General features: G+C 32.0%; 3 protein-coding genes and 1 pseudogene across 4 annotated transcripts; 2 read left to right on the top strand and 2 right to left on the bottom strand.

The window, feature by feature from the left end:
• The first annotated feature begins 4,291 nt into the window (after positions 1–4,291).
• LOC108486952 (ABC transporter B family member 9-like) lies at positions 4,292–10,260 on the top strand. The gene is made up of 11 exons (XM_017791121.2): positions 4,292–4,942; positions 5,381–5,435; positions 5,614–5,789; positions 5,871–6,092; positions 6,175–6,413; positions 6,518–7,043; positions 7,119–7,392; positions 7,477–8,149; positions 8,231–8,459; positions 8,559–9,089; positions 9,178–10,260. Exons 1-11 carry the CDS (start codon positions 4,640–4,642, stop codon positions 9,835–9,837), a joined length of 3,888 nt encoding a protein of 1,295 aa, XP_017646610.1. The 5' UTR covers positions 4,292–4,639; the 3' UTR covers positions 9,838–10,260.
• A 1,067-nt stretch (positions 10,261–11,327) lies between these two features.
• On the top strand, positions 11,328–13,397 carry LOC108488769 (uncharacterized). Of its 2 annotated transcripts, XM_017793056.2 has the most exons (4): positions 11,328–11,512; positions 11,612–11,826; positions 12,174–12,769; positions 12,869–13,397. In XM_017793056.2, the coding sequence occupies exons 2-4, from the start codon at positions 11,733–11,735 to the stop codon at positions 12,959–12,961; spliced, it is 783 nt and encodes a 260-aa protein (XP_017648545.1). In that variant the 5' UTR covers positions 11,328–11,512; positions 11,612–11,732; the 3' UTR covers positions 12,962–13,397. The 2 variants fall into 2 exon arrangements, with proteins under 2 accessions (XP_017648545.1, XP_017648544.1); XM_017793055.2 differs by having other exon boundaries at positions 11,333–11,826.
• A 408-nt stretch (positions 13,398–13,805) lies between these two features.
• LOC108488055 (senescence-specific cysteine protease SAG39-like) lies at positions 13,806–14,922 on the bottom strand (annotated as a pseudogene).
• A 5,119-nt stretch (positions 14,923–20,041) lies between these two features.
• On the bottom strand, positions 20,042–21,446 carry LOC108488819 (senescence-specific cysteine protease SAG39-like). The gene is made up of 2 exons (XM_017793104.2): positions 20,868–21,446; positions 20,042–20,777 (listed from the first exon to the last, which is right to left on the bottom strand). The coding sequence occupies exons 1-2, from the start codon at positions 21,382–21,384 to the stop codon at positions 20,185–20,187; spliced, it is 1,110 nt and encodes a 369-aa protein (XP_017648593.2). The 5' UTR covers positions 21,385–21,446; the 3' UTR covers positions 20,042–20,184.
• Positions 21,447–26,101: the final 4,655 nt, after the last annotated feature.

The raw sequence follows: 26,101 nt of genomic DNA, 5'->3' as shown, positions 1-26,101 counted from the left end.
GTTGGTGGTTAGGGATAGTTTCATTAGGATTAGCCATTGAAGATTTGAAGGTTTTTAGGTGTGTAGGTCAATGCTCACTACACCAATTCTTGATGCAGGGCTGCAAGAAAGAGAGGAGGGTTTGGGAAGGGGGTTATTGAAGAAGGTTCACATGAAGCTCTTTATGTGTAGAGAGCCTAAAAAAGAAGAAGAATGAAGTCCTCCCTTTTAGGTAAGTGGGAAAGTATATATGCATGCTCCCTAGACAAGTCATCAACTCTTAAGAGATGAGTCGAGTAGTCTAGTTGACACCTATGCTTCGGCTTCTAAGTCGTGTGTCTCCTAATAAAAACTTTTATGTCTGCGTGATGATGAGTCGACCTACTTTACTAGTAGTGGATAGTATATGGCAAGGTTTCTATCATTAGTGAGGAGATGAGCTTTGGTGAGGTAGATATTTGACACGACTTTATTAAAGTGAGATAGATAAGGTAAGGCATATAACAAACATATTTTTTACATATATTGTGGATTTATGCCTCACATTTTGGACTAAACAGTGTGTGACGTCGCAACGAGGAAGTGTTCTTTGTCTTGAAGAGTAGCCAACGTCACAACGAGAAGAAAGCCCTCATCTCGACGACGCAGTCCTCTTTTGTCCCGATGACCTGATGCCACGTCATGACGTGGTGATGTGCAACTCAAATTTTTCAGTTTTCTTCTCACAGTTAAACTCTATTTTTAGTTTTCCACTTAAACTCTGATTATCCTAGGGTTGTTGTAGTCATATATGCTACGAATTTCAGTCTATAAATAGGCTTTAGTTACTTTACGAATTTCAACCCATAAATACATGGATTGTTAGAAAATTGTCCATTTTGTCAATATAAACAATATATATATTTATTAGAATATGTAAAAATCTAAATGTATAACATGAACATAAAAAACTCAAGTAATAGGTTCATTGGTTGAAGTGGTTCATCCATGTCTAAGATCGATCAAGGTTTGATCTACAAATTTACTTGCAGGGGCGAAGTCAGGAATTTTTTTAGGGGGGCCGAAATGAAATTTTAATTTTTAATAGTCTATATTTTTATAATTTTTAAAGGATTAAATTAAGTTTTCATAATTTTAGGGAGATCAAAGTGTAATTTTACTTTTACTAATTTAAAATTTTAAAATTTTCTAAAGAGCCAAAACAACAACTTTTCATTTTAAGGGGGGTCGGGGCCCTGCCAAGCCCCCTGGATTCGCCTTTGTTCACTTGTATGGTAGCGGAGTGTGTGCATATATAAGTTTGAGTATTGTATAAAAAAATATCGATATATATATGTTAATTTTATTGTGTTAGTATTCAAGTGAATTTTATTTATATACTATTTTCGGATTTTCATATTCATTAAAAGTATTATATTAAATTACTTATTCATTATATCATACTTCAAATTGCCAAATTCACAAGGATTTAAAAAAAACAATTCATTGGATAAAAAAAAAGAAAAAGAAAAAGAAAATTACTATACCAAAGTTAGGAGTATCCAACTTTTGGGAGTAAAAAAAAAGAAAGGGTTGTGATTGATAAAACAGAGAAATTAACTCGTCCAAATTAATTGCCCTTCATTGTAGACTTAAAAAATATTAATTATGATTTAAATTAGTATGATAAAACATAACAACCATTTACAAATTAGGAATGAATGAAAATAATTTTCCATTATTAGATTAAGGGTTAATATATTTTTGGTACTTAATTTTAATTTTAATATGCAATTTGGTACTCTAGAAATATTGTACTTTTTATTTATTTCACAAGTAGTCTTAAAAATTATCACGTGTCTTTTTTTCTAAAATAATTATTTTTAATATTTTATTATACCCCTATAGGACACTTGTTAACTTTTAACCACTGCTTGTTAAATCTAAAACTTCACTAGTAGTGTATCAAATATTTTCTCTAAACAATAATGTTTTTCAATAGATTTTTTTATAAAAATCAAACTTTTTATATCTTTTGTAAAATTTAAATCATCAAAAAATATTCATTAGCCAATCTAACAAAATATAATTTTTATTAAAAATAAAAAATATTTTTGGTGAATTACAATGACAAGATTAAATTCGGATAACAAATACGACTAGCGTAACTCAAACTCAAGTTACATCCGAAGCAATAAACACCCTTAACAATCAAACCATCACATATATGATTTAAATTTTTGGATGATCCATTGTAATGTTCATCCATGTCAACTATTCATTAGATTAAGTAAATAATAATAATAGATTAATAGGTTGAGTTTGATAACTTCTCGTAGCTAAATTCTTGTGATTTGTCAAAAGCAAATATTTTTTTTTATTAACATGTGACATATAATATGGTATATGAGTGGAATATTTTGATTTAATTAATAATTATTTGGAATGGCAATTATTCATAACGTGAATCCACATTATGATTCAATCTTTTATCACATGAAAAATAGTTTGCTCAAACTTGAAACTTTCAAATCAACACCAATATAATTCCAAGTTCTTAATAATGGATTGTGTATATAGGAGAATGATTTATGTGTAAGTTGCAGATTTAATTTAGTTATTTTTAATTTTTGTATTTTTAAATTTTTAAATTTTAATCATAATTAATTAAGTAAATGTTAAAATTTATTAAGTTAAATTTTGTTATTTTAAAATATTATGCGATAATTATATCGTAAGTCGTTCAGGTTATTATTATTACATATTAGTCACACACAAAAAAAAATATAGGATTAAGATTTACCAATTGAAAAGTATATGGACTAAATTTGATCAAATTAAAATATAATGATTAAATTCACAACTTATGTATGGTACGAGAAATAATGTTATATCGACCCTTTTAAGTTATCTCTTTTAACTTAAGTTTAAATAAAAGTAATTTAGGTGTTAATTGATAAAAAAAAGATTAAGTTATAAAATTTGTTTGGTATATTTCTTAAAAGTAAGTACGGAATATGATTAGATTGTTTGATAAATTTAATTTTGGAATAATGTCACATTGATAGTTCAAGTATTGAAAGTACATGTATTAAATAATACACAAATTGATAAATTTAGTTTAGGATGAAAATGTTGAAATTTAGGATGAAAATCTTGATGTGGTATAAAACTATTGGAAAAAGGATACCTATGACGTGGTGTCATTATTTCATACAATCCTTTCCCATTATAATAATACACAAATTGATAGTTCAAGTACCATATTAAACATTTTTTAAAGTACATTTATTAAATAATACACAAATTGATAATTACGATGTCACATTGGACATTTACAAAATACAAGTACCACATTAGACATTTTATAAAGCATAAATACCAAATATAATATTATCTTTTAATTTTAAAAGTAAAGTATTTAAAGTAGAATCTTAAAAAAATAAAAATAAAAATCTCCATATTAAGTGATAAGTATAAGCGTTTAGTCATTATTTTCTACAATTTTATTGAAAAATATATTATTTACCTTTTACCTTGAATTATTAAATATATTTTTAAAATAAGGTTTTTAATTATGCTTGAAACATTTGGTGTCTTGGTACATATAAACATAAAAACTTCATTACATATAAACATAAAAACTTCATTAATTAATTAGATTACATAGTTAAAAATTGGATACTAAATATTAAATATTTTATTTTATTTCTAAATTAAAAATTTATAAGTGAAAAATAACGATTTATTTAAATGGAAATTAAAATGATAAATCAAAAGCAATGGAATAAAACCACAAATTAAATGTAAAAAAAAAAAGCTCCAAAGTGGAGCTAATATGTCAGCACACGATGGAACAATAGAGTCATCAACAAGTTTCTAACAATTAACAAAAATAGGAGGAGAATCGGATGTAACAAAGACCAAACTTCTAGAAAGACCAAAATCAAAATACTAAAAAAAATTAATGATAAATTTAACCTTAATATTTATATTTATTGTTAATTTAATTATTATCTTTAATAATTAATTTTTAAAAGAGTAAAAATTATTTTTAATTAAAATACTGACTAAAACATTAAGGATGATATTGTACTTTTTATTTTATATATAATATCAATAAATAATTTAATAATTATGGATACACATGACATGCTATATTTAAAAATTTAATGACTAAATTTATCATTATGTAAATTTAAAATACATAAATAAAATTATAAGATATTAAAAAATATAATATTAATAAAATTTAAAAGAATATATATATTTAACATATTAAATTAAAAAATATCTATTTAATTGATATGATACATATAATTTAAACACACTTCTCCATTAACCTAAAAAAGGAAAAAAAAGTACTGATTGAGTTTGTAAAGGAATCATTAAATTTATTCACGTAGTACCCACCATAAATTCCTGCTTTTATTCAACTTGTTTACATACATTGCTACGTCTCTCTTTCTCTCTCTCTCTCTCTCTTTCTCTCTTTCTAGTTGGCTTGTGATCTTCTTTAAGGGCTATTTTCTTGAATTTTCTTTTAACTGTTCTAGCAATTTACAAGCTAATAATTAACCCAAGAAAATATTTGGGTTGATTTCCCTTCTTTTCTTTTATTTTTGATCTAAAGGAAACTGGTATATATATACGTACGAGAGGATCATTGAAGAAGCAAAAAATGGAGGTTGATACTGGTGATGGATCATCAATGAAGAGCGGTGAAGCAGCTGATAAAGAAGAAGATAAAAACAAGAACAATGGCAGTAACAAGAAGAAGAAGACATCTGCTGATGATCAAAAAGTGCCATTTTACAAGCTTTTTTCATTTGCAGATAGATTGGATATGTTCTTGGTAACAGTAGGAACCATCGCGGCTATTGCTAATGGCTTAACTCAACCCTTCATGACGCTCATTTTCGGTCAAATGATCAATTCTTTCTCCGGTGCAGATCAATCCGGTGTCGTTAAAGCAGTCTCAAAGGTTAAAAACATTACTTTCTTTCTTTTTGGAGTTATTTTCGTCAAGGTTTTGCTTTTAAGCAATGTTCATATATATAGAATCAGAAAAAGAAAGAAGGAATTGAAAGTCCATCTAATTATTGTTTGATTCATTGTTTCTTAGTTTTAAAGATTCAAAACCATTGAGGGTCTTTTCAATAGATTGTATTTGACTTCTTATTCAATTTCTGCTTCGAATTCTGTTATTCATTAGAACATATGAATTATCAAAGTTTAGGGTATTATGGCCGACAGAGTGTGGATCTTAGGAATAATTATGTTGGCAGATATTGGTTAAAGTTAAGAGTTTAGTCACTTTACTTTATATATATGGATAATGAGCATAGATTTGGAGATTATCTATATATCCTATTGTGAAATAGTTGTAGTTACTAATGAATTTCTTTGTTTGATTTTCCAGATTGCAGTCAAGTTTGTCTACTTGGGTGTTTATGCCTGCATTACTTCATTTCTACGTGAGTGTTGAATTATACCTATTGTTCTATTTCAAGTTTTAAAAACAAAAATATAAAGTGAAATAAATTAATAATCATGCACAGTTTTTTTAAAAATATATATTATTTTTATTCATTTAAAGAAATAATTAGGTCATACGTTTAACTTTTTGGATTTGGAACAATGTGAGTTTTTCAGAGGTAACATGTTGGATGGTGACCGGGGAAAGACAGGCCGCCCGCATTCGTGGCTTGTATTTAAAAACCATACTCAGACAAGACATTGGTTTCTTTGACACCGAAACATCGACCGGTGAAGTCATTGGGAGGATGTCGGGTGACACTATCCTCATTCAAGAGGCAATGGGCGAGAAGGTCAATATTTTATATATACATACAAACCATTTCATATATGTGTATATATAATTTGATATATTGTTTTTGTGAGTAGTGCAGGTTGGGAAGTTTATACAACTAGTATCAGCTTTCATTGGTGGATTTATAATAGCTTATGTAAAAGGATGGCAACTAGCACTAGTTCTATCAGCCTGCATCCCACTTGTTGTCCTTGCTGGTGGAACCATGGCCATGATAATGGCTAAAATGTCGAGCAGAGGACAGGTTGCTTATGCTGAAGCTGGAAACGTAGTGGAACAAACCGTTGGGGCCATTAGAACTGTAAGTGATCTTTAACTTGAATTCAGGTTTCATTCATGGCGAACTCAATTGATTTCGTTGATAAAATTTTTATAATTTTCAGGTCGCGTCATTTACCGGCGAGAAATTCGCGATCGAAAAATATAATGATAAGCTACAGATCGCCTATAGTGCCACCGTTCACCAAGGGCTGGTTTCAGGCCTAGGACTTGGTGTAATGTTGCTTGTTGTGTTTTCTACTTATGGATTAGCTGTATGGTTTGGCGCTAAATTGATAGCACACCATGGATATAATGGCGGACAAGTCATTAATGTTATATTAGCAATTATGACAGGAGGAATGTAAGTAAATTTATATGTATGTTTGCCAAGTTAAATTTAGATGTATGTTTGCCAAGTTTTTCTTGTTTGATCTCTTACATGGTTTATTGTACTGTTGGGTTCAGGTCGTTGGGACAGACAACTCCGAGTGTAAATGCGTTTGCATCGGGGCAAGCTGCAGCGTATAAGATGTTCGAGACTATTAAAAGAAAACCGACGATTGATCCGTACGACACGAGTGGAGTAATGCTGGACGATATCCAGGGTGAAATCGAACTTAAGGATGTCTATTTCAGGTACCCTGCAAGACCAGATGTGCAGATATTTGCTGGTTTTTCGTTGCACGTTCCGAGTGGTACAACTGTGGCCTTGGTTGGACAAAGTGGGAGTGGGAAATCAACGGTGATTAGCCTTTTGGAGAGATTCTATGACCCTGATTCTGGCCAAGTTCTTATCGATGGCGTTGATTTGAGAGAGTTGCAGCTTCAATGGATACGGAGGAAAATCGGGCTTGTCAGCCAAGAACCTATATTGTTTGCAACAACTATCAGGGAAAACATTGCATATGGAAAGGACAATGCCACTAATGAAGAGATTAGAGCAGCAATTGAGATGGCTAATGCTGCTAAATTCATTGACAAGTTGCCCAAGGTAACATAACATGATTTTGTTTTCAGATCGAAAATTTTCGAGTGACTAAGCTAAGGATTGCTGTATGGCTAACAGGGGCTTGACACCATGGTGGGGGAACATGGAACTCAACTTTCAGGCGGGCAAAAGCAACGAATAGCTATAGCAAGAGCCATTTTAAAGGATCCAAAAATCCTCCTCCTCGATGAGGCTACGAGTGCGCTGGATGCAGAGTCGGAACGGATTGTTCAAGATGCACTAGTGAGAGTGATGACTAATAGAACAACTGTGGTGGTGGCACATCGATTGACGACTATCAGGAACGCCGACATGATAGCGGTGGTGCATTTAGGGAAACTTGTGGAGAAAGGTACCATCTCTAAACCAGTTTTGTTAGCCTATGTTTCTAAACTATTTCACCAGTTTTTGTAACATTAAGAGAATAAAAATCTAGGAACTCATGAGGAGTTGATCAGAGATCCAGAAGGGGCTTATTCCCAGTTAGTTCGTTTGCAAGAGGGAACTAAAGAAGGCGGTGATGCTCTCGGGAAGGAAGCCGAACAATCTGATGTAACCACAGATATAGAGAAGGACATTAGTCGGTCCGGAAGCCAGAGACTGAGTGCATCTTTGATAAGGTCCATAAGCAGAAGTGCATCATCAAGCCGACAATCCTTCACATATAATTTCGGTGTTCCCGGTCTTGCTAACTTTGCCGAGACAGAAGAAACAGGCGTAGAGAGCAACGTAGCAGAAGAAACTAAAATCGAAAGACGCAAAAGTGTTTCAATTAGACGGCTGGCGAATCTTAACAAGCCTGAGGTACCTGTCCTATTGATTGGGTCCATTGCTGCAGCTGTACATGGACTGGTTTTCCCAATATTTGGTCTCCTTTTCTCATCAGCCATTAAAACATTCTATGAACCACCAAGTAAGCTGTTAAAGGATTCCAAGGTGTGGGCAGTTAGTTATGTTGGAATGGGTGTGGTTATTCTATTGGTCGGACCGATGCAGAATTTCTTTTACGGAGTTGCAGGCGGGAAATTGATCCAAAGAATCCGTTCCTTGACGTTCGAGAAAGTAGTCCACCAAAACATCAGTTGGTTCGACGATCCTGAGAATTCGAGGTATACTTTAACCAAACTTTTTTTTTCCTTATGTGAAATTTCTTGCAGCTTTTAACAAATATCTCTTGTGAAACTTCACAGTGGCGCCATCGGTGCGAGACTGTCCACCGATGCATCGACTGTAAGAAACCTTGTCGGTGATAGCTTGGCCCTGATTGTACAAAACATAGCTACTATCGTAGCAGGATTAGTCATAGCATTTACTGCTAACTGGATATTAGCTATAGCAATCCTAGCTGTCATGCCATTTACATTAATTCAAGGATACCTGCAGACCAAATTTCTCAAGGGATTCAGTGCGGATGCAAAGGTCAGTGATACTGATACTCGATGACAATTGTTTCGGCTATACGAAAAAAGCGTGTATTTATATGCATATATGTAACATGTAAATGAATGTAAAATGCAGTTGATGTACGAAGAAGCAAGCCAAGTAGCTAATGATGCAGTAGGAGGTATAAGAACTGTTGCTTCATTTTGTTCAGAAAAGAGGGTGATGGGTTTATACCAAGAGAAATGCCAAGCCCCAATGAAGCAAGGAGTCCGTCTCGGACTCGTAAGCGGTTCCGGGTTTGGTTTCTCTTTCTTTGCTCTATACTGCACAAATGCCTTTTGTTTTTACCTTGGAGCTGTACTAGTGAAGCATGGGAAAGCAACATTTGAAGAAGTATTCAAGGTTTTCTTTGCATTAACGGTGTCAGCCATTGGTGTTTCACAAACAAGTGCTTTAGCTCCTGATACCAATAAAGCTAAAGATTCAGCAGCTTCAATATTTGAGATTCTTGATAGAAAACCCCCCATTGATTCAAGCAGTGAAGATGGTTCCACAATACCTACCGTTACAGGCAATATTGAGTTGGAACATGTTAGTTTCAAGTACCCAACACGACCAGACATTCAAATATTCAAAGATTTGTGTCTCAGCATACCTTCTGGAAAGGTAAATTTATTGCAGAATTGAATACCATTTAGAATCCAAATTCTATCTCATTTTGCTTACTCTTTTTTTTTTTTTTTTTTGTATGCAGACTGTTGCACTTGTTGGTGAGAGCGGGAGTGGGAAATCAACCGTGATTAGCCTCATTGAAAGGTTTTACGATCCAGACTCTGGTTGTGTAATGTTGGATGGCATTGATATTAGGAAGATAAGAATAAGTTGGCTTAGGCAACAAATGGGATTGGTTAGCCAAGAGCCGATACTTTTCAATGAGACCATACGTACCAACATAGCCTATGGCAAACAAGGAAATGCAACCGAAGAAGAGATCATGGCAGCTACGAAAGCAGCGAATGCACATGTGTTTATCAGTTCGTTGCCGCACGGTTACGACACTTCGGTCGGAGAACGGGGGATTCAGTTGTCCGGCGGGCAAAAACAGCGTATAGCCATTGCTAGAGCAATTTTGAAGGACCCCAAGATCCTTTTGCTTGATGAGGCAACAAGTGCTTTAGACGCAGAATCGGAGCGTGTGGTGCAGGAGGCATTGGACGCGGTTATGGTGAACAGAACGACTGTTGTTGTTGCTCATCGCCTTAGCACGATAAAGGGTGCTGATATTATCGCGGTGGTGAAAAACGGAGTCATTGTTGAGAAAGGTAGACACGATACATTGATGAATACTACTGATGGGGCTTATGCTTCCTTGGTGGCACTTCACTTGACATCTTCGGTAGAAACGATGCGTTGATGAATATAACCGATGGGGCTTATGCTTCCTTGGTGACACTTCACTTGACATCTTCAACACAAGGCAGAAATTAACTTCATACTGTGATGCATATTACGTTGCTTGACTATTTGTAGAAGATGTCAAGTGAACACACACACAATGCAGATGAAGAAGAAGATCTTCAAAACTGTAACTCCAATTTCTCAAAATAACTCCAAATGAAATCAATTTCTTAGAGCCAAAAGGATTGGTTTTTGAATTTACCTTTTTACCTCTTTTCTTCAGACATCATGAAAAACTACTTGTTGAAGGTTAAAGTTTCATAAGATAGTTTTATAAATTTCTTTAGCTAGTTCCTTCTCGGATGCACCCAAAAAATGGATGCATTGCCACAATGGTATAATTATGATTATAGTGCATTATAAATTGTCAATTGTTTAATTTAGTTTTTTTAGCTTTTATTTAAATGGAATAATTGTAATTTTGACCTTTTTCAAAAGTTAAATATTTAATTTAAGTCACTTTATATTAACATTAAGTCTACATGAGCAATCACCCCACGAATTAATGCTTTAGCCGTCATTTTCATTTAAAAAATTTATTTGACTCTTAATGTTTTTATCATTATTTGTATTAAGAACAAATGATTTGACTATTTTGAAAAATTAATAATTAAATTTAATTAAAAATAAATATTAAACTGAAAAATATATTTGACGTCAAACTAGTTTTCTTTTTAATTTTCAAATCATACATATTATATTGGATTCATACTCACCTCTTTGATCTCATCAAATTAAAATTTATTTTTTGTCAATGGTCACGTGAGCCCCACCTTTAATTTTAAATCCTATCTACATATGGAGCGGGCCGAACATGGATCGGATCTCACGGTGCTTGTGTTGGACCATATATCATTATACATTTTTATATTTGTTCAAGTACAATTCAAAATATGGACTAAGTTGCGAAGGTTTATACTATTTTTAATTTGCATAAATATGAATTAGTACTTCACTTATTTTTTTTGTCATTTGATATTATTTTTTTAGAAGCGAGACCAGCGTGATGACATGCATGACCATTCACGTATACTTAGTAAAAAACATTAAAAATTTCAACAAATTAAAAAAGTAACAAAATAGATAAATATTAAGTGCTAAGTTTTACTTTATACATTTTATTTTAATATATTTTTAATTTTTAATTTTTATTAAAACTTTAAATATAATACTTTGATAATACACGTATATATTTAATTTTTATGTGATGTAAACTATATAATGTATAAAAAATAAAGCAATATATTGCATAATTAGAAAACATATCAACTTGAATTGAACTTTGATAAAATCAAACCATATTCATAGTATTTTTATAATTTTTAATTTCACCATTATGCTCAATTGATTGTTGATAGGATATCTTAAATTTGAAGCAATAAGTCGAATTTCACCATTACACCTAACTCATCTTATCCAACCAATGAAAATCTCCAAAAATTTTAATTTTACTAACATTAAAATTCACATCAACCACACCACTCATTCCAAATTTCATCATTTAAATACACCTTCCAAATGGCCCCAGGGGCCATCAATGCAAAAAATCTTTCATAATTCCTAAATAATCCAAACTTCTCTCGAAGAGAGTATCCAAGCGTATAGGCAAACCAGTTTCTCGATTCCAGCAAGTAACAGTGACTGACGCTTTGGCTTTTGCTAATCGCCACTAATTTCTAGTATAATTTCTCAACGTACAGCTACTAAACATTACTTGCTCTTTCGTACAGCTAAATTTTCACAGAAAGTGAGCAACAATTACAGCAGGCAAGTAGTTAGCAGCCTAAACGATCTTTGAGGGGGAACTGGAAAAGGTTTTTAAGTACCCAGAAAGGGAGGAGGGAAGCAATTATGCCATCAGGTTCTAAGAAGAGAAAAACTGCTAAGAAAAATAAGGAACAAGCAGCCAAAAATGAAAATTCATCAACTAATAACAATCCACATGGTACATGGATTTTTTAATTGGGAGTTTTGTTTTGGGTTTTTGTTTTTTGCTTGATTTGGGAAGATGGGTACTGTTGTTTTTAATTTATAAGTGGCATTTAGTTCTTGGATTCTACTATGCTGGAGATTTATAGTTAACTAAATCATGCATGCTTGCTTTGAATGTTTGATGGCTAGTATCATGTTCATAATAAGTTCATGCCCTGATTAACTGTTTACTTTGTGTTTTGTTTTACTGGTGATTGTTGCTATATTTTCATCAAAATTCTGGGCACTCAGTTTTTTGTAGTGTTTGTTTTGGTTTGATAAGTTTCTTGTTTGCGTGGTGATTGTATCAAATGGTGCTAGGAAATGATGACAGCAAAAGCCAAGATGAAGGGGACACTTATGGTGGTGATGTTGGTTCCCCTGCATCTCAGGATGACCATGGTCACCACCATCGGTTCAATCACCGTGAAGAAGAAAGGGAAAGAGCGCCATCGCCTGTTGAATCGCATGTAACCATGGAGAAGTATGTGGATAAAGTCACTAGAGATGCAGAAAGCAGAGAGAAATGTGGATTGGATGATGTCGAGAACACGCATGTTGCTATTCAGCATGTTGAGCATGATAAGATTTCTAGCTGCACCAGTAGTTCAGATGACGAATCTCGAGCCTCTAAGAAGAAGTCAAGGGAAGAAGCCTATGTTTTTGGTACCGTCATGTCTGCAGAAGCTCTGAAAGTTGCTGGAGATGAAACTCATGGTACTGAAATTTCCACGGACAAATCCGGGTTGAATGAAAGTGAAGTGAAGTTATTGCTCTCATCAGATGGGATTTCAAGGGTTGAATTGGAAGGAAATGAAGGACAAGTTTTCTCATACTCGAGCTCTCCACCTGCTGAAGCTAGTAACGTTACGGAAAAAACCCAAGATTCCGAGCCCCGTGATCATTCTAAAAAGCAGGTATATCTTGCCCTTTTTCTTTTCTATAGTTGTGGATTCGAATGTTCACTTATTTGACTGAAAAGTGATTTCTTGTTTATTTCCTGAATTGGTTCACAGCCCCTTGTTGCTTCAACTCCACCGACAGTGCAAACAACCTCGTTCTTAAGTTGCTGTGGATTGTTCGATGTTCTTACCGGTTCAGGGAGATAATTACAGGTTCAGGTTAACCTTTGAGTAAAAGAAAAAACTATATTATGCTTTCCCTTGTAGTTGGTAGCTCATATCCTTTGTGCTTTCGTGGGTGGATGAGAATTCTAGGACTAGAAACCGCAACTCGAGACCTGAAATTATTGCTTGTCGGCTACCTGTTATTCTTTCACAATCTCATTGGCCTTTTTTCTTTCTTTCCTTATGGCTTCATTGCTTAAACTAACCCCCAATTGGTTTCTGGTTCATCCTGATACATTATTATAAGTTAACAGCATATTCAGTGACCAAAATAATACAACTCGAAGCAACCTCGTTCTGTAATATTATTTTGGTTATGTATACATTTCTTGTTCATATACACACATATATGTCTGATATGTTCTGTGATTTCCTATTTAATGCAGAACCGTTTTTTCATGGTGATTTGATAGACAAAGGCATTAAATGATATCTACTCCCTTGATATCATTGAAATCTTCGTACACTTACATCAATTCTGCCTACTATATTCAACTTAAATGTCATCTATGATGCCAAAGCGATTAGACTTAATTCGGATGTGCCAGTTAAATTGAGTTTAAACCTCATATAAGGAGTCAACTTCAATGAAAGTATATAATTGTAAAAAGATGTTGAAGGAACAATAAAAGTATGGAGTAAAGCTTTCTTTTTCTAATATCAAGGCATTAGTAACAAGATCGAACAGAACAATAATTTGAAACTTATACATAGAAAGCCTTTTTAGTTGTTTTTCTTATAGTTATATATATGAAAAAGCTAATAATTAAGCACATGATGGCTAATTCGTCCCCAGTAATACTGAAAGGGCTGCCACTGTGCTGCATCAAGCAGTTGGGTAAGAGGCTTCCATTGCAATGCCGCAGAGTCCTTCCTCAGCATCAATATCTCTTTGCATTCTAATGTATCCATCCTCACCCCAACTGGTGCCCCATGAATTTTTCACCAACCAATATTTGGTCCCATCATCATCTTCTCCATACCCGACTGCTGTAACCCCATGGTCTAGGGAGGTGCCGCATTCGCCGGTGAAAACACCGCTTTTGTAGTGCTGGAAATCAGCACCACCAGCATCAATGGCAACCGAAACTGGTTGATTAGCCACTGCTTTCAGCAACGCTGACTCACTATTTGAAGGTACGTCTTCATAACCATTGATTTGAGCGGCATGGTTGGCAGCTGCCTTCTTGTTGCATGTTCCATCAACTCCTTGGTAGGGGTAAATTGATTCAGTTGTAAGTCCTTTGTTTGTAATGATAAATTCAAAAGCATCATCCATGAGACCCCCACTGCAACCTTCGTCTTCCCCATTGATATCACAATCAACTAACTCTTGCTCTGATAGTGAGACAAGGTTACCGGTTTTAAGTTTGGTGATCCTTTCCATGGCTGCAACAGCTGAGAATGCCAAACAACACCCTACATCATTTAAAGCAAATATTAAAAATTATATATGGAATCAGGATTAGATTGATTCTTTATATATGAATTCTGTCGTTCTGACTTACCACATTGGCCTTGGTCCTTGATGTTGGTAACAGCTCCTTTAGATATCCAATCCATGCTAGATGGAACGGCAGGAACATTTTCATACCTAAAAGAAGATGTCTTTGAAGACGCAACATGGGTGGAACGTTGCATTTTATAACCATTCCTCATTGACTTAAATTCCTCGTTGGTCAAATCTGTAAATTCATTAACACCAAGCTTGTACTTTTTGCCAGTATGACCAGCATTGTGGGATTCGATGTACTCTACATTTTCTTTGAATATCTGGAATCGTTTATCCTTCTCGGATGGATCTTGGTAAACTCGGCCATAGCTAGCCATCCATGTTCAAACCTGTCAGACATGGATACCTCAGGAATCGAACGAGACGAGGCCTGAGAAACCCAAATTCCCAAAATAAAGAGTAAGGCCAAGTAATGTCTTCCAGAAGCCATTGCTAGAAACAAGAGTCCACAAGCAAATTTCAAGAAAGCTTATAGTGAAGGAATGTGAGATATATGAATCCCAAAGATGGGTTGTGGTTTATATAGCTTCTCCTAGATTTCAAATGGACGAATTCCCACAATTCTACGTGCTCCGGAAATTATCCTGACAAGGACTCCATCCTTTGATTTATATATTTTATTCTTTTAGAAGATTTCTATTCTATAATTATTGGAAATAACTGACTGTAGATGAATCAAGCAGCTTATGTTCCTACTTCCTAGTAGTCCTGCATGTGTTCCCACAAGTTTGGCAAAAGCGACAAGTAATGGCGTTCTAATAGATAGTTAAAATATGACAAAATAAAGCTCCAAAACAATTAATAAATATCTGAAACCTGCATAAGAAACTTACTCCGTTTCGTCTAGTTAATGTTTAAAATTTATTAATACTGATGGAGAAAGCTAGCGTTTTGCTAAGGCAAGCGAGGTGTTTTTACATCAAATCTGCAACCTTACAAATTACTAGCCCTCCCTCGGATTATCCTAAGACAATAGTTTTAACCTTTTTCACTTGACGAAAAGCATTTTGTGGAATTACACCATCAAATTAATTTTCTAATTATCTAATATAAAATAATTATTATCATTAACTATCTATACTAATACAATGTCTCGTTATTATTATTATATTCAGTTGTTATCGTTGCTATTGGAACAATAAAAATTTCGTGAGTTTAAGCACACTTAAGTGCATTCTTTTCCTCCGGTTTAAGGGTTTGAAGATTATAGATAAAAGTAAGTATTGTGTCAAAAATATATTTATTATTACAATGCTTGTGATTGAGTATGTGTCATGAGTTAAACAAATACCAATTTTATTAAGAAAAACTTAAAATTATTTTTTAATTAGTAATATTCTAATGATCTTGTTGTCTTTTTCATATTTTTATATAAAATTTTAGACATATCAACTAAAAATCACTATTTATAATACCCAAGGCTTTAAAGACTCGTATTGGTGAAAATTTATAAACAAAACCTTTACCATTCCACCTATATTTAATTTTGACTAATATCTTTTTTGTATACATGTACTTTTGTACCTGTCGAAACCATTTTTAATTTTAAAAAAATGGGGATCGACTTTCCACCAATTTTTTTTGTTTAGGTGTGATTGAATCACCTAATAAAGCATTTTATTCCATTTAAATCAATTTCGGCCTATGTAAATATGAGAAAATGGGTTCAGGAGTCTATTACGTATGAGGAAGGATTAGCACCCTCACTACGCCCAAAATTGGTACCAGATCGATTAAATACTATCCTTATGTCTAAGATTTAAAAATGTTTTTTGAAATGTGGTTCCTTTTATAAACATTTGAACAGCCCAAGTTGGTCGTCAAAATTCTCTTGTTTCAGAGGAATACAACATCACATCCAGCACGATAGGACACGATCCTTTATACCCTCGAAAACACGATGAATTTCGACTTCTAAAAGTTTATATGTTGGAAATCATAAAAGGATGCTCAATTATTTAGTCCAACGAAGAAACCGAAACCCAGCACAGTAGGGCACGATTCCTTGAATTTCTAGACATTGGGCATTGCCTTATTTTAGAATTAGAAATTATGAGTAAAATTTTAAAGGGATATTCGACTATTTTGGACAAACGGAAAATTGTAACCCAGCACGATAAAGCACGATTCCCTGAATTGCCAAACATCAAATATTTCTTTCGTCTTAAAGAATTTTTAAAGACATGAGTGAAATTCCAGAGGAATATTCAATTATTTTGAACAAACGGAAAATTGCAACTCAGCACGATAGGGCACAATTTCCGGAATTGCCAAACATCGAACATTGCCTTCGTTTTAAAGAATTTTTAAATGAATAATTATAAAACTAGTTTAAAACGCATTAATTCGACTTGAAATAAAACGAAATTAATCTTAAAGATTTGGACCTTATAAAACCACATTTCGTAAACCAAGTGGAAAACAATGATATGGTAAAACGAAATTAATCTTAAAGATTTGGACCTCATAAAACCACATTTCGTAAACCAAGTGGAAAACAATGATATGGGATAATGTACACACCTAAGATACAATACTTGATGAATGAAGATAATGTGTCTTATTTAACCAACTAACAAAATAAATAATTAAATAAAACTAACCAAAAATATAACCTAATTTCAATAATGTACGGAGAATAATTAATATAACAATACAAAACAATGAATAAATAATATGCAAAGACAATGTATGGCACCATATAAATCAATCAACAAAACATGTACAAAACAAAATGGAATTTAGAAGTTAGTGTGGTATACAACATTTTCCAAAATAATGATGAATTAATGAACACATAATATATAAGTTGACAAAATTGCATAAAAACTAGGGATATATATAATTATTGAAATAGATATTATAGAATAAAAGCTTGAATCAAATTATATGCAAAATATTTTAAACACAAATTCATTTAAAATTGACAATGTACATGATAACTTAAATAATATATTTAATATGAAAGAATAATAAAATATATGATAAGATATATATAAGAAATAAGTGGTAAATAGAATGAATATATATAGTTTAAGATAGATATATATATATATATACATATATAAGTATAAGATAAATAATATGAAAGAAGAATCTTAAAATGGATAATAAATAAAATATTTTAAAATAAATAAATAAAGTTTAAAAATATATTTAAAATAAAATATAAATAGTTTAAAATATAATATATAAAAGGAAATCGAAATAGAATAATGTATATATAAAAGGATTATATATAAATAATATATATAAAAACGTTTAAAATAGATAATATTAATATATACATAAAAGTTTAAAATAATAATATACAAATAATAAAACTCACAACAAATAATAGAACAATTTTTAAAATATATATGTATATAAAAAATATTTAAAACAAAATGAATATAAAACTATTCAAAATTAGTAACATAAAACAGTTCAATACAAAGTTTAAAATAACTAAAATGGTTTTAAATAAATAAAAAAGTTCAAATTTACACGAACAATGGCTTGATTGAAAAATAAAATGAAATTTTAAGGTCCAAATTCTAAAAAGGCAAACACTGGTATATAAAAAGGGACTAAATCAAAATCCAAATAAAATTTAAAGGGGAATTCGGGTATAAAAATGTAACAAGGGACCGATTCGAAACACGCGAATAATGAGTAGGGACTAAAGTGGGGAATAACCCCGCCCTCCCAAAACGCGCTGTTTCAAATGGACCACATTGAAACTGAAATGAAATTCAAAGGCATAAATTAAGAATAAAAACAAATTGAATTAAAACATAATAAAATACGGAAGGACCACGCGCGCAATTATCAAAATTAGTAGAAACACGCAGATCCTGATGCTCGCGGGTCAGGTCGCACGGGTCTAGCGCCTAAACGACGCCGTTTTGGGGTGTTTTGCAGCTAAATGAAACGGCGCCGTTTTAGTAGTGTTATAAAAGGCCAAATTTTACAAAAAACTTCATTTTCCCCTTTCTTTTCTTCAAAAAAAACTGAGAGCTCCTTTTAGGCCCTCTCTCGTTCTCCTTTCCTCCGACCTGGGCACCAGCGAGCTCGCGCGGTGGCTCTGCCGTAGCTCCGCCGTGCCGGAGAGCAATAAAAGTTTTTAAAAAGATACCTTTTTAAAAGCTTCCAAAAAAAGGTTTTGTTTCAAAAAAAAAAAGAGCAAAAGAAAAAGGCAAATCGCAAGTAAAACGACCTTCCTATTCGTCGCACTCCCCTAACCCTCGTCGAAACCCGAATGGGTTTTGTGACATTTGGGTTACTAGAGGTTCCCAATCGCGTCGGTGGATGAACCGAAGGTGAGGTTTTTATTACTGTTAATGCACTTCATTTCGAATCAAAACAGAAAAGAAAAAAAAATAAAAATAAAAGAGGCACCTTTGAGAGTATTTGATTTCTCTGTTTTTTTGTGAATCTGTTTTCTTTTTTTTCTTTGTATTGATTTTTTGTTCTTGATCTCTGTGTGTACATTACATTTTTTTTCTTTGGCTTTTGTAGCCGAAAGCAAAATAAAGAAAAAAAGAAAAAATACAAAAATTTGCTCCTTTTTTTTGTCTCTGTTTTGCTGTTGTTTTTGCATTTGTTTGCAGGTACGGAGTTTGCTCGCATCGTACGGAGGCGCTGGTGGTCGTATGGCGCTTGGAGGCTGAACGTGGGGGGGAGCGAAGAAACCCTAGGCTTCTGTTTGACCGATCCTAGGTCTAGGTTTTGGGCCATTGGGCCATGTATTTTTGGGTTAGGGATTTGTTAATTTGGGCTGTAATTTTAATTGGACATTTTAATTTAGTTTTTTGCTTGTTTTTGCTTTTGTCTGATTTGGGCTTATTGGTCCCGATCAAATTTGGGCATTTACAGTACCTAAAAAATTTATTTTCATCTCCATGGATTATCAATAAAAAGTCTAAATATTTTTTTATTAGAGAATGTCAATCAAATAAAACTTATTACTGTAACACCTCTTATCCAGTCCGATTGTCAGGCTCAAGCTATGAAATGCTACATCAATCATCGAAACAATTGAATTCAGTTTATGCCAATTAATTCATTTTAAAATCATCAATTCATTATTCAATTTCATGCACAATGGATTACAACCAAAAACGCAACTTAATTAGGTTCATGATTGTAAATAAAACAATTTAAACATAATGAGAGGTTAAATTACAACATTGCAAAATATGAGTCCAAGTATCAATATCCAAGATAAGTACCAATATTCTTTTTAGTTTTGAATTTACAAAAATCAAGTTAAGATAAATGGGTATCAATACATAGAATCACGATAACGATATTTTTTTTTATAAGTACCAATAGCAAGACTTGATATCGATACCAATTTAACAATCTACGAATTTAAATTACTGTTCGATCTAGGGTAAATCTCATCTAAAACAATGTGCTACTTACAGTGAGTTTAAATCTCATCTAAAACACCAACTTCATTTAACATATATAATAGTAAATGAATGTGAAGGGGGGAACAGCAGGATTACAGAACGAACCTTTTTTTTTTTTTTGTCTAATCTCAAGGGATTAAGTAACAAAGTACAGAACAATAATATTGGAACTATACATGGAAAGCCATTTTAGTTGTTTTCTTTATGTAGTTTCAGATTATATAAATAAGCTAATAAGCACATGATGGCTAATTTGTTCCCGACAATAATGAAAAGGCAGCCATTGTGCTGCATCAAGCAGTTGGGTAAGAGGCTTCCATTGCAATGCCGCAGAGTCCTTCCTCAGCATCAATATCTCTTTGCATTCTAATGTATCCATCCTCTCCCCAGCTGGTGCCCCATGAATTTTTCACCAACCAATACTTGGTCCCATCATCATCTTCTCCATACCCAACTGCTGTAACCCCATGGTCGAGAGAGGTGCCGCATTCACCGGTGAAAACACCGCTTTTGTAGTTCTGGAAGTCAGCACCACCGGCATCAATGGCAACCGAAACCGGTTGATTAGCCACTGCTTTTAACAGTGCTGACTCACTATTTGAAGGTACGTCTTCGTAACCGGTGATCTGAGCGGCATGGTTGGCAGCTGCCTTCTTGTTGCAAGTTCCATCAACTCCTTGGTAAGGGTAATTGGATTCAGTTGTAAGTCCTTTGTTTGTAATGATAAATTCAAAAGCATCATCCATGAGACCCCCACTGCAACCTTCGTCTTCCCCATTGATGTCACAATCAACTAACTCTTGCTCTGATAGTGAGACAAGGTTACCAGTTTTGAGTTTGGTGATCCCTTCCATGGCTGCCACAGCTGAGAATGCCCAGCAACACCCTACATCATTCAAAGCAAATATTAAGCATTATATATGGAATCATGATTAGTTTGATTTCTTTATATACAAATTCTGTCAGTCTGACTCACCACATTGGCCTTGGTCCTTGATGTTGGTAACAGCTCCTTTAGATCTCCAATCCATGCTAGGTGGAACTGCTGTAACATTTTCATACCTAAAAGAAGATGTTTTTGAAGACGCAACAATGGTGGAACGTTGCATTTTATAACCGTTCCTCATTGATTTAAACTCCTGGTTGGTCAAATCCGTAAATTCATTAACACCAAGCTTGTACTTTTTGCCAGTATGACCAGCATTGTGGGATTCGATGTACTCCACATTTTCCTTGAATATTTGAAACCGTTTATCCTTCTCAAATGCATCCTGGTAAACTCGGCCATAACTAGCCATCCATTGTTCAAACTTGTCCGACATGGATACCTCAGGAATCGAACGAGACGAGACCTGAAAAGCCCAGATTCCCAAAACAAAGAGCAACGCCAAGCAGGGAGTTGCAGAAGCCATTGTAATTAAGTAGAGTCCACAAGAAAAGTAGAAGAAATGTAATGTTGAAGGAATGTATGTGAGATATAGCAATCCCGACATGCGCTGTGGTTTATATAGCTTCTCCTGGATTTTGTAACAGACAAATTCCCACAATTCTACGTGCCCTGGAAAATAAAATATCCTGACAAGGACTCCATCCTTTGATTTATACAATATTGTACGTTCAGTAGATGAATCAAGCGGCTTATGTTCCTAGTAAACCTGCGTGTGTTCCTACAAGGTTGGCAAAATGTATAAGCGACACAAAATAAGGGTCCAAAAAATTTAATAATTATCTGAAACCTGCATAACAAAATTACTCCGATGTATAAAATATTTTAATACAGAATAACTGATGGAGAAAGTTAGCATGCTAATGTAGGCTGTGTGTTTTTACACGAAACCTGCAACCTTACAAATTACAAGCCCTCCCTGCTATAATTATTTGAAGTAAATAAAAAAAAAAAGAAAAACCCACTTGTATGGCATTTCTATCTTAAAACCAATCCTCAACTTCTCAATTGTATAAAACAAAAATTCTTAATTTTTTTTTCAACCTTTCCCATTTATTAATCAAACGAGATATTATGGATTTGCATCTTATAATAAGAACATTTGATTTGGGTCTCTAAGATTAAGAACCCAAGAGTTTAAACAGAAATTGAGGTTTACGTAGAAATATAGCTTGATTTTTTGTATACTCGAGTGATCATGACAATTATGATTCTTGTAATTTGCAAATCCTCCTAAATATAAAAATTTTAGTTCATGGTAAATTTGTTACTGCAATATAAGTGGATATTGAAGATTATATATTCACCTTCGTTTGCTATTTCGTTTTGAAATCTGTACTGTATATATCAACAAATATTATGGGATTCCTTATCTGACATGTTTCCAATACCGCTTTTCTTTTTCCTGACTACATTGGTATTCGGCAAAACAGTCCCACTATAAAACCCTGAACAATTGTTTGGTTTGAATGAATTTTAATTTTTATAATTTATATTTTTATAATTTTAAAAAATTAAATCAAATTTTATAATTTTAAAAGGTTAAAGTAGAATTTTATTTATATTAATTTAAAATTTTAAAAAATTTAAAGATTTAAATGAAAATTTTTATTTTAAAAGAGGCGGAGGCCCCTATAATTGCCTCTAAACAGTCTCAAATTCAAAAGTTTAATTACGAGATTGATATGATTCAAATCTAAAAAATCAAATTCAAGCCCATATCTATAATACAACAGTTAAAATAGACATTAATAATTAATATAAATAATAATATTTTTAATGAAATGTGTTCATAAACATTATATATTTACATTAAATTATGTTAAATAATAAAGTGAAATAATTTTTTAGAACATTAATTATGATTATAAAATATTTTAATATGATAATTATTTATGTATAATAAATATATAAAATAAAATTTAAATGGAATGATAATATAAAAATATATAATGATATAATATATTAATTTAATTATACGATAAATAGTGTTATACTTATCACAAATTATTAAACATAATTTGTTATGTAATGTGAATAATATTACTAATAAAAGTAATTTCTTTTAATAGAAAATCATCTAAAACAAAATAAATGATTATTTTTAAATTATTGAACAATTAAAGCAAAAGGAAAATACAATATCCAAATAAAACATATTAATTTGAAAATTTTCTTAAATTCATAAAGTCATACAAATATATAAAACCAAGTCATCCTAAGCCCAACTCTTAAAGTTTGCAAGTAATAGCAACATCCAAAATTAGAATTACGATAAAAATTTATAATTAATCTTTGTATATAATTTTTTTAAAAATTATTAAATAAAAAATCTATTTAGCTAGAAGAAAGAATATTAACAGTTCGATCTGAATTTTAAAATTTTAAAGATAAAAAAATTAAATTTTAAAATAAAAATATAAACACTAAATTCTAAAATTTCAAATAGTATAAAGATTTATGGGCATATTTTAACTTATTTTTATCTTTGGACAAAACTTAAATTCATGGCAGTGTCTTTTGGATGCTCTGAGGGGCTATTTCAAATGTTGAAGACACCAAATAAAACGTAAAATTGCCATTATCGTATTTGGCTCTGCAATTTGGTCGTTAAGTTGCCCTTTCGTAAGACCTTTGCTAAAAAGACTAGTACTCATCATTCGTTGATTTGGCTTTTGTTTATACCATAATACCATTACTTCTTTGTTTTCATTTGTAGCCTTTCATTGACTTTTGTACACACACACACACATACGTGTTGGCAATGTAGGATTGAAATTCCACTGTATTTCTATATTTCTTCCGATAAATAAGCTAATATGAAATCTTAACTAGATTAATATTAATATTATTATCAATACAAAAGAACATGAATTCAGGCGTGCTAAAGTATATTCCATCTCCTCTTTAAAAGATAGAAAGAAATTTATCATTTAATCTCTTAACTCTTAAAGTGAACACGAAGTAAATATGCAATAATATTGACTCTCAAAAATATTAATTTTATCATTTAATCTCTTAAAATTCTATAAAATTACATGTTAAAATAACGATAAAATTACATTTTAACCTTTCTTAAAAATTATGATACACACAATGACTTATTTAACATGTTTCATGTTTAGAAACTCCGACTTTTGTGTGACAATGATGGAGACCTCCATCAGCTTCACCAATTAGATATGATCGGAGATACGACTGATCTACAGCCACAAGTTTTCCACTTCTTTTAAGAGGTAAGTGGGCTGGGGTTCAGATTTTCGCCTTTTCTGTTTATATTTTTTAACATCTGGTTGCTTTCTGTTCTGTCACCCACCCACTTAGGATTTTTGCAGAATTGATGTTGGAACAACTTTGTTTGGTTTTAACTTTTTTTTTTCTTACAACAAATATTTTCTAATTACAACTTCGGTAATAATAAATCATTATAAACATAAAATTGAATAATTAATTAAACTTAAACTGATTCATGCATGCATAATTTATACGAGCAAAACTCATATATAAACACTTAGAAAAGCCCAACATGCTATCAGTTGCATGATGACAGAAACTTAAAATTGAAACGTGTCTTCTTCACGTCAGATAGAAAGTTGCTTAATTCATTTTTTTCCCCCACGACTTATATCATAAAAATTATGACCAATTCCTTATATTTGCATTAACCAATAGCAAAAGATGGAGGTATATGTTAAAAGTTTATGAAAGTTAAAAGTTACGTTATAATGATAAGACATATTATAATATGAAATAAAAATTTTAGATTTAAATTTTAAATATAATATTATTAAAAAATATAAACATGAATTTTAAAAATTAATTTTCGTAAACTATAAAATTAATATAAATTATTAACAAGCAAAGTTAAAGGTCAAAATCTCATATAATTTATAAATATTATCTACAAAATGCATTGAATCTGGACGAATTAACTCATAATTAAAAAATTTAAATCTTTTTTTTCTGATGAACACTGCTAGTTTATTTTTTATATCAAGTTGGTGCCCATAAGGAAAATTGTGACCAATTCATGAGTTAGATGATAACAAAGAAAGACCTTCATAGCCTATAAAAAGAAAGTCTTCCATTGAAGTTTTGTTTTGCTGTTTTAAAAAAGAAAATTAATGTAATTAATCAAAATGTGATGGAATCTTGATGTCAATGGAGAAAGCTGTTGAGAGGAAGTGAGGGCCATGTGTTAGCTTCTTCTTCTCAAACATCATCATGCCACGCAATATCAAAATGGAGCTTTTCCAGAACTTTACATTTATAAAAATTTAAGAGTATTGTTTATATACTGATTATTTGTAATAAATTAATCATTCATTTAAAATTGAAATTAAAATAATCTAATTATAGATACATATTTTATATAAAAAGCCACATGTTACCTAACAAATAAAGTATGTTAAAAGAATTTAAAAGATATAACATCATGGTTTTTATGTGGTTAAGATTAAAACTGTGATTATATAATAAATTTTGATACCCTGAATCTCAAAAGGCTTATGTCTTCACAATTCATGGAAACAAAATTTCTGATTTTGAGTATTTTTGTGGGAGGGGAAATGGGAGTTATTTGGTTTGTTTCATAAATTCATAAAAATGATTTTTTTTTTTTTGGTATCTTCCATTAATTTGGTGTTTATTTGTATGAACCAACAAAATACTTATAGTTTAATATAGAATAAGTTGTCCATCAGTTTTTACCGATAGACGAACTGGATAGATAATTAATATTTTTTTTCATTAGTTCTCTAAGAGTTAAAATCCTTCTGAATCATCAAAATATCCAGATTCATTTCTCCCCATTGAATAGAGGATATAACAATTTTGTTTGAATTTATCAATCTAAGCAGGAGGCAATATACTTTGATATTATTGATTATTCTTTGATTTAAAGAATTATCCCATCTCAATTGAAAACGCAAATACCTTTTTAGGATGAAATCAGACTCTGCATCCGTGTTGCTTTTGTATTGTTTTTTCTTTCTACGTTTTTTTTGTCTGATTTATCATAATCTTCTTCGACATCATTTTCTTAGTTTGAGAGAACGGATTTAAAGTTTCTTTGTTTTTTTGCATCTGATACAAGACCTAAAATTTTAGTAGTCAAGGATGTCAAGATCCTTATAATTCTTTTACGAGATTTTTAATTGAATATATGAAAAAAGTAATCTAATGGGTATTGAGATTTGAACAATTTCACTTCAATTAAACTGTATTTTTTAAACCCTAAATTCTAAATAAATTTTTTTAAACTT

The sequence above is a fragment of the Gossypium arboreum genome, chromosome 10, assembly GCF_025698485.1.
Source record: "Gossypium arboreum isolate Shixiya-1 chromosome 10, ASM2569848v2, whole genome shotgun sequence".
Taxonomy (NCBI): domain Eukaryota; kingdom Viridiplantae; phylum Streptophyta; class Magnoliopsida; order Malvales; family Malvaceae; genus Gossypium; species Gossypium arboreum.
The sequence above is the reverse complement of the archived record's forward strand: the minus strand, read 5'-3'. Positions and strand labels throughout refer to the sequence as shown.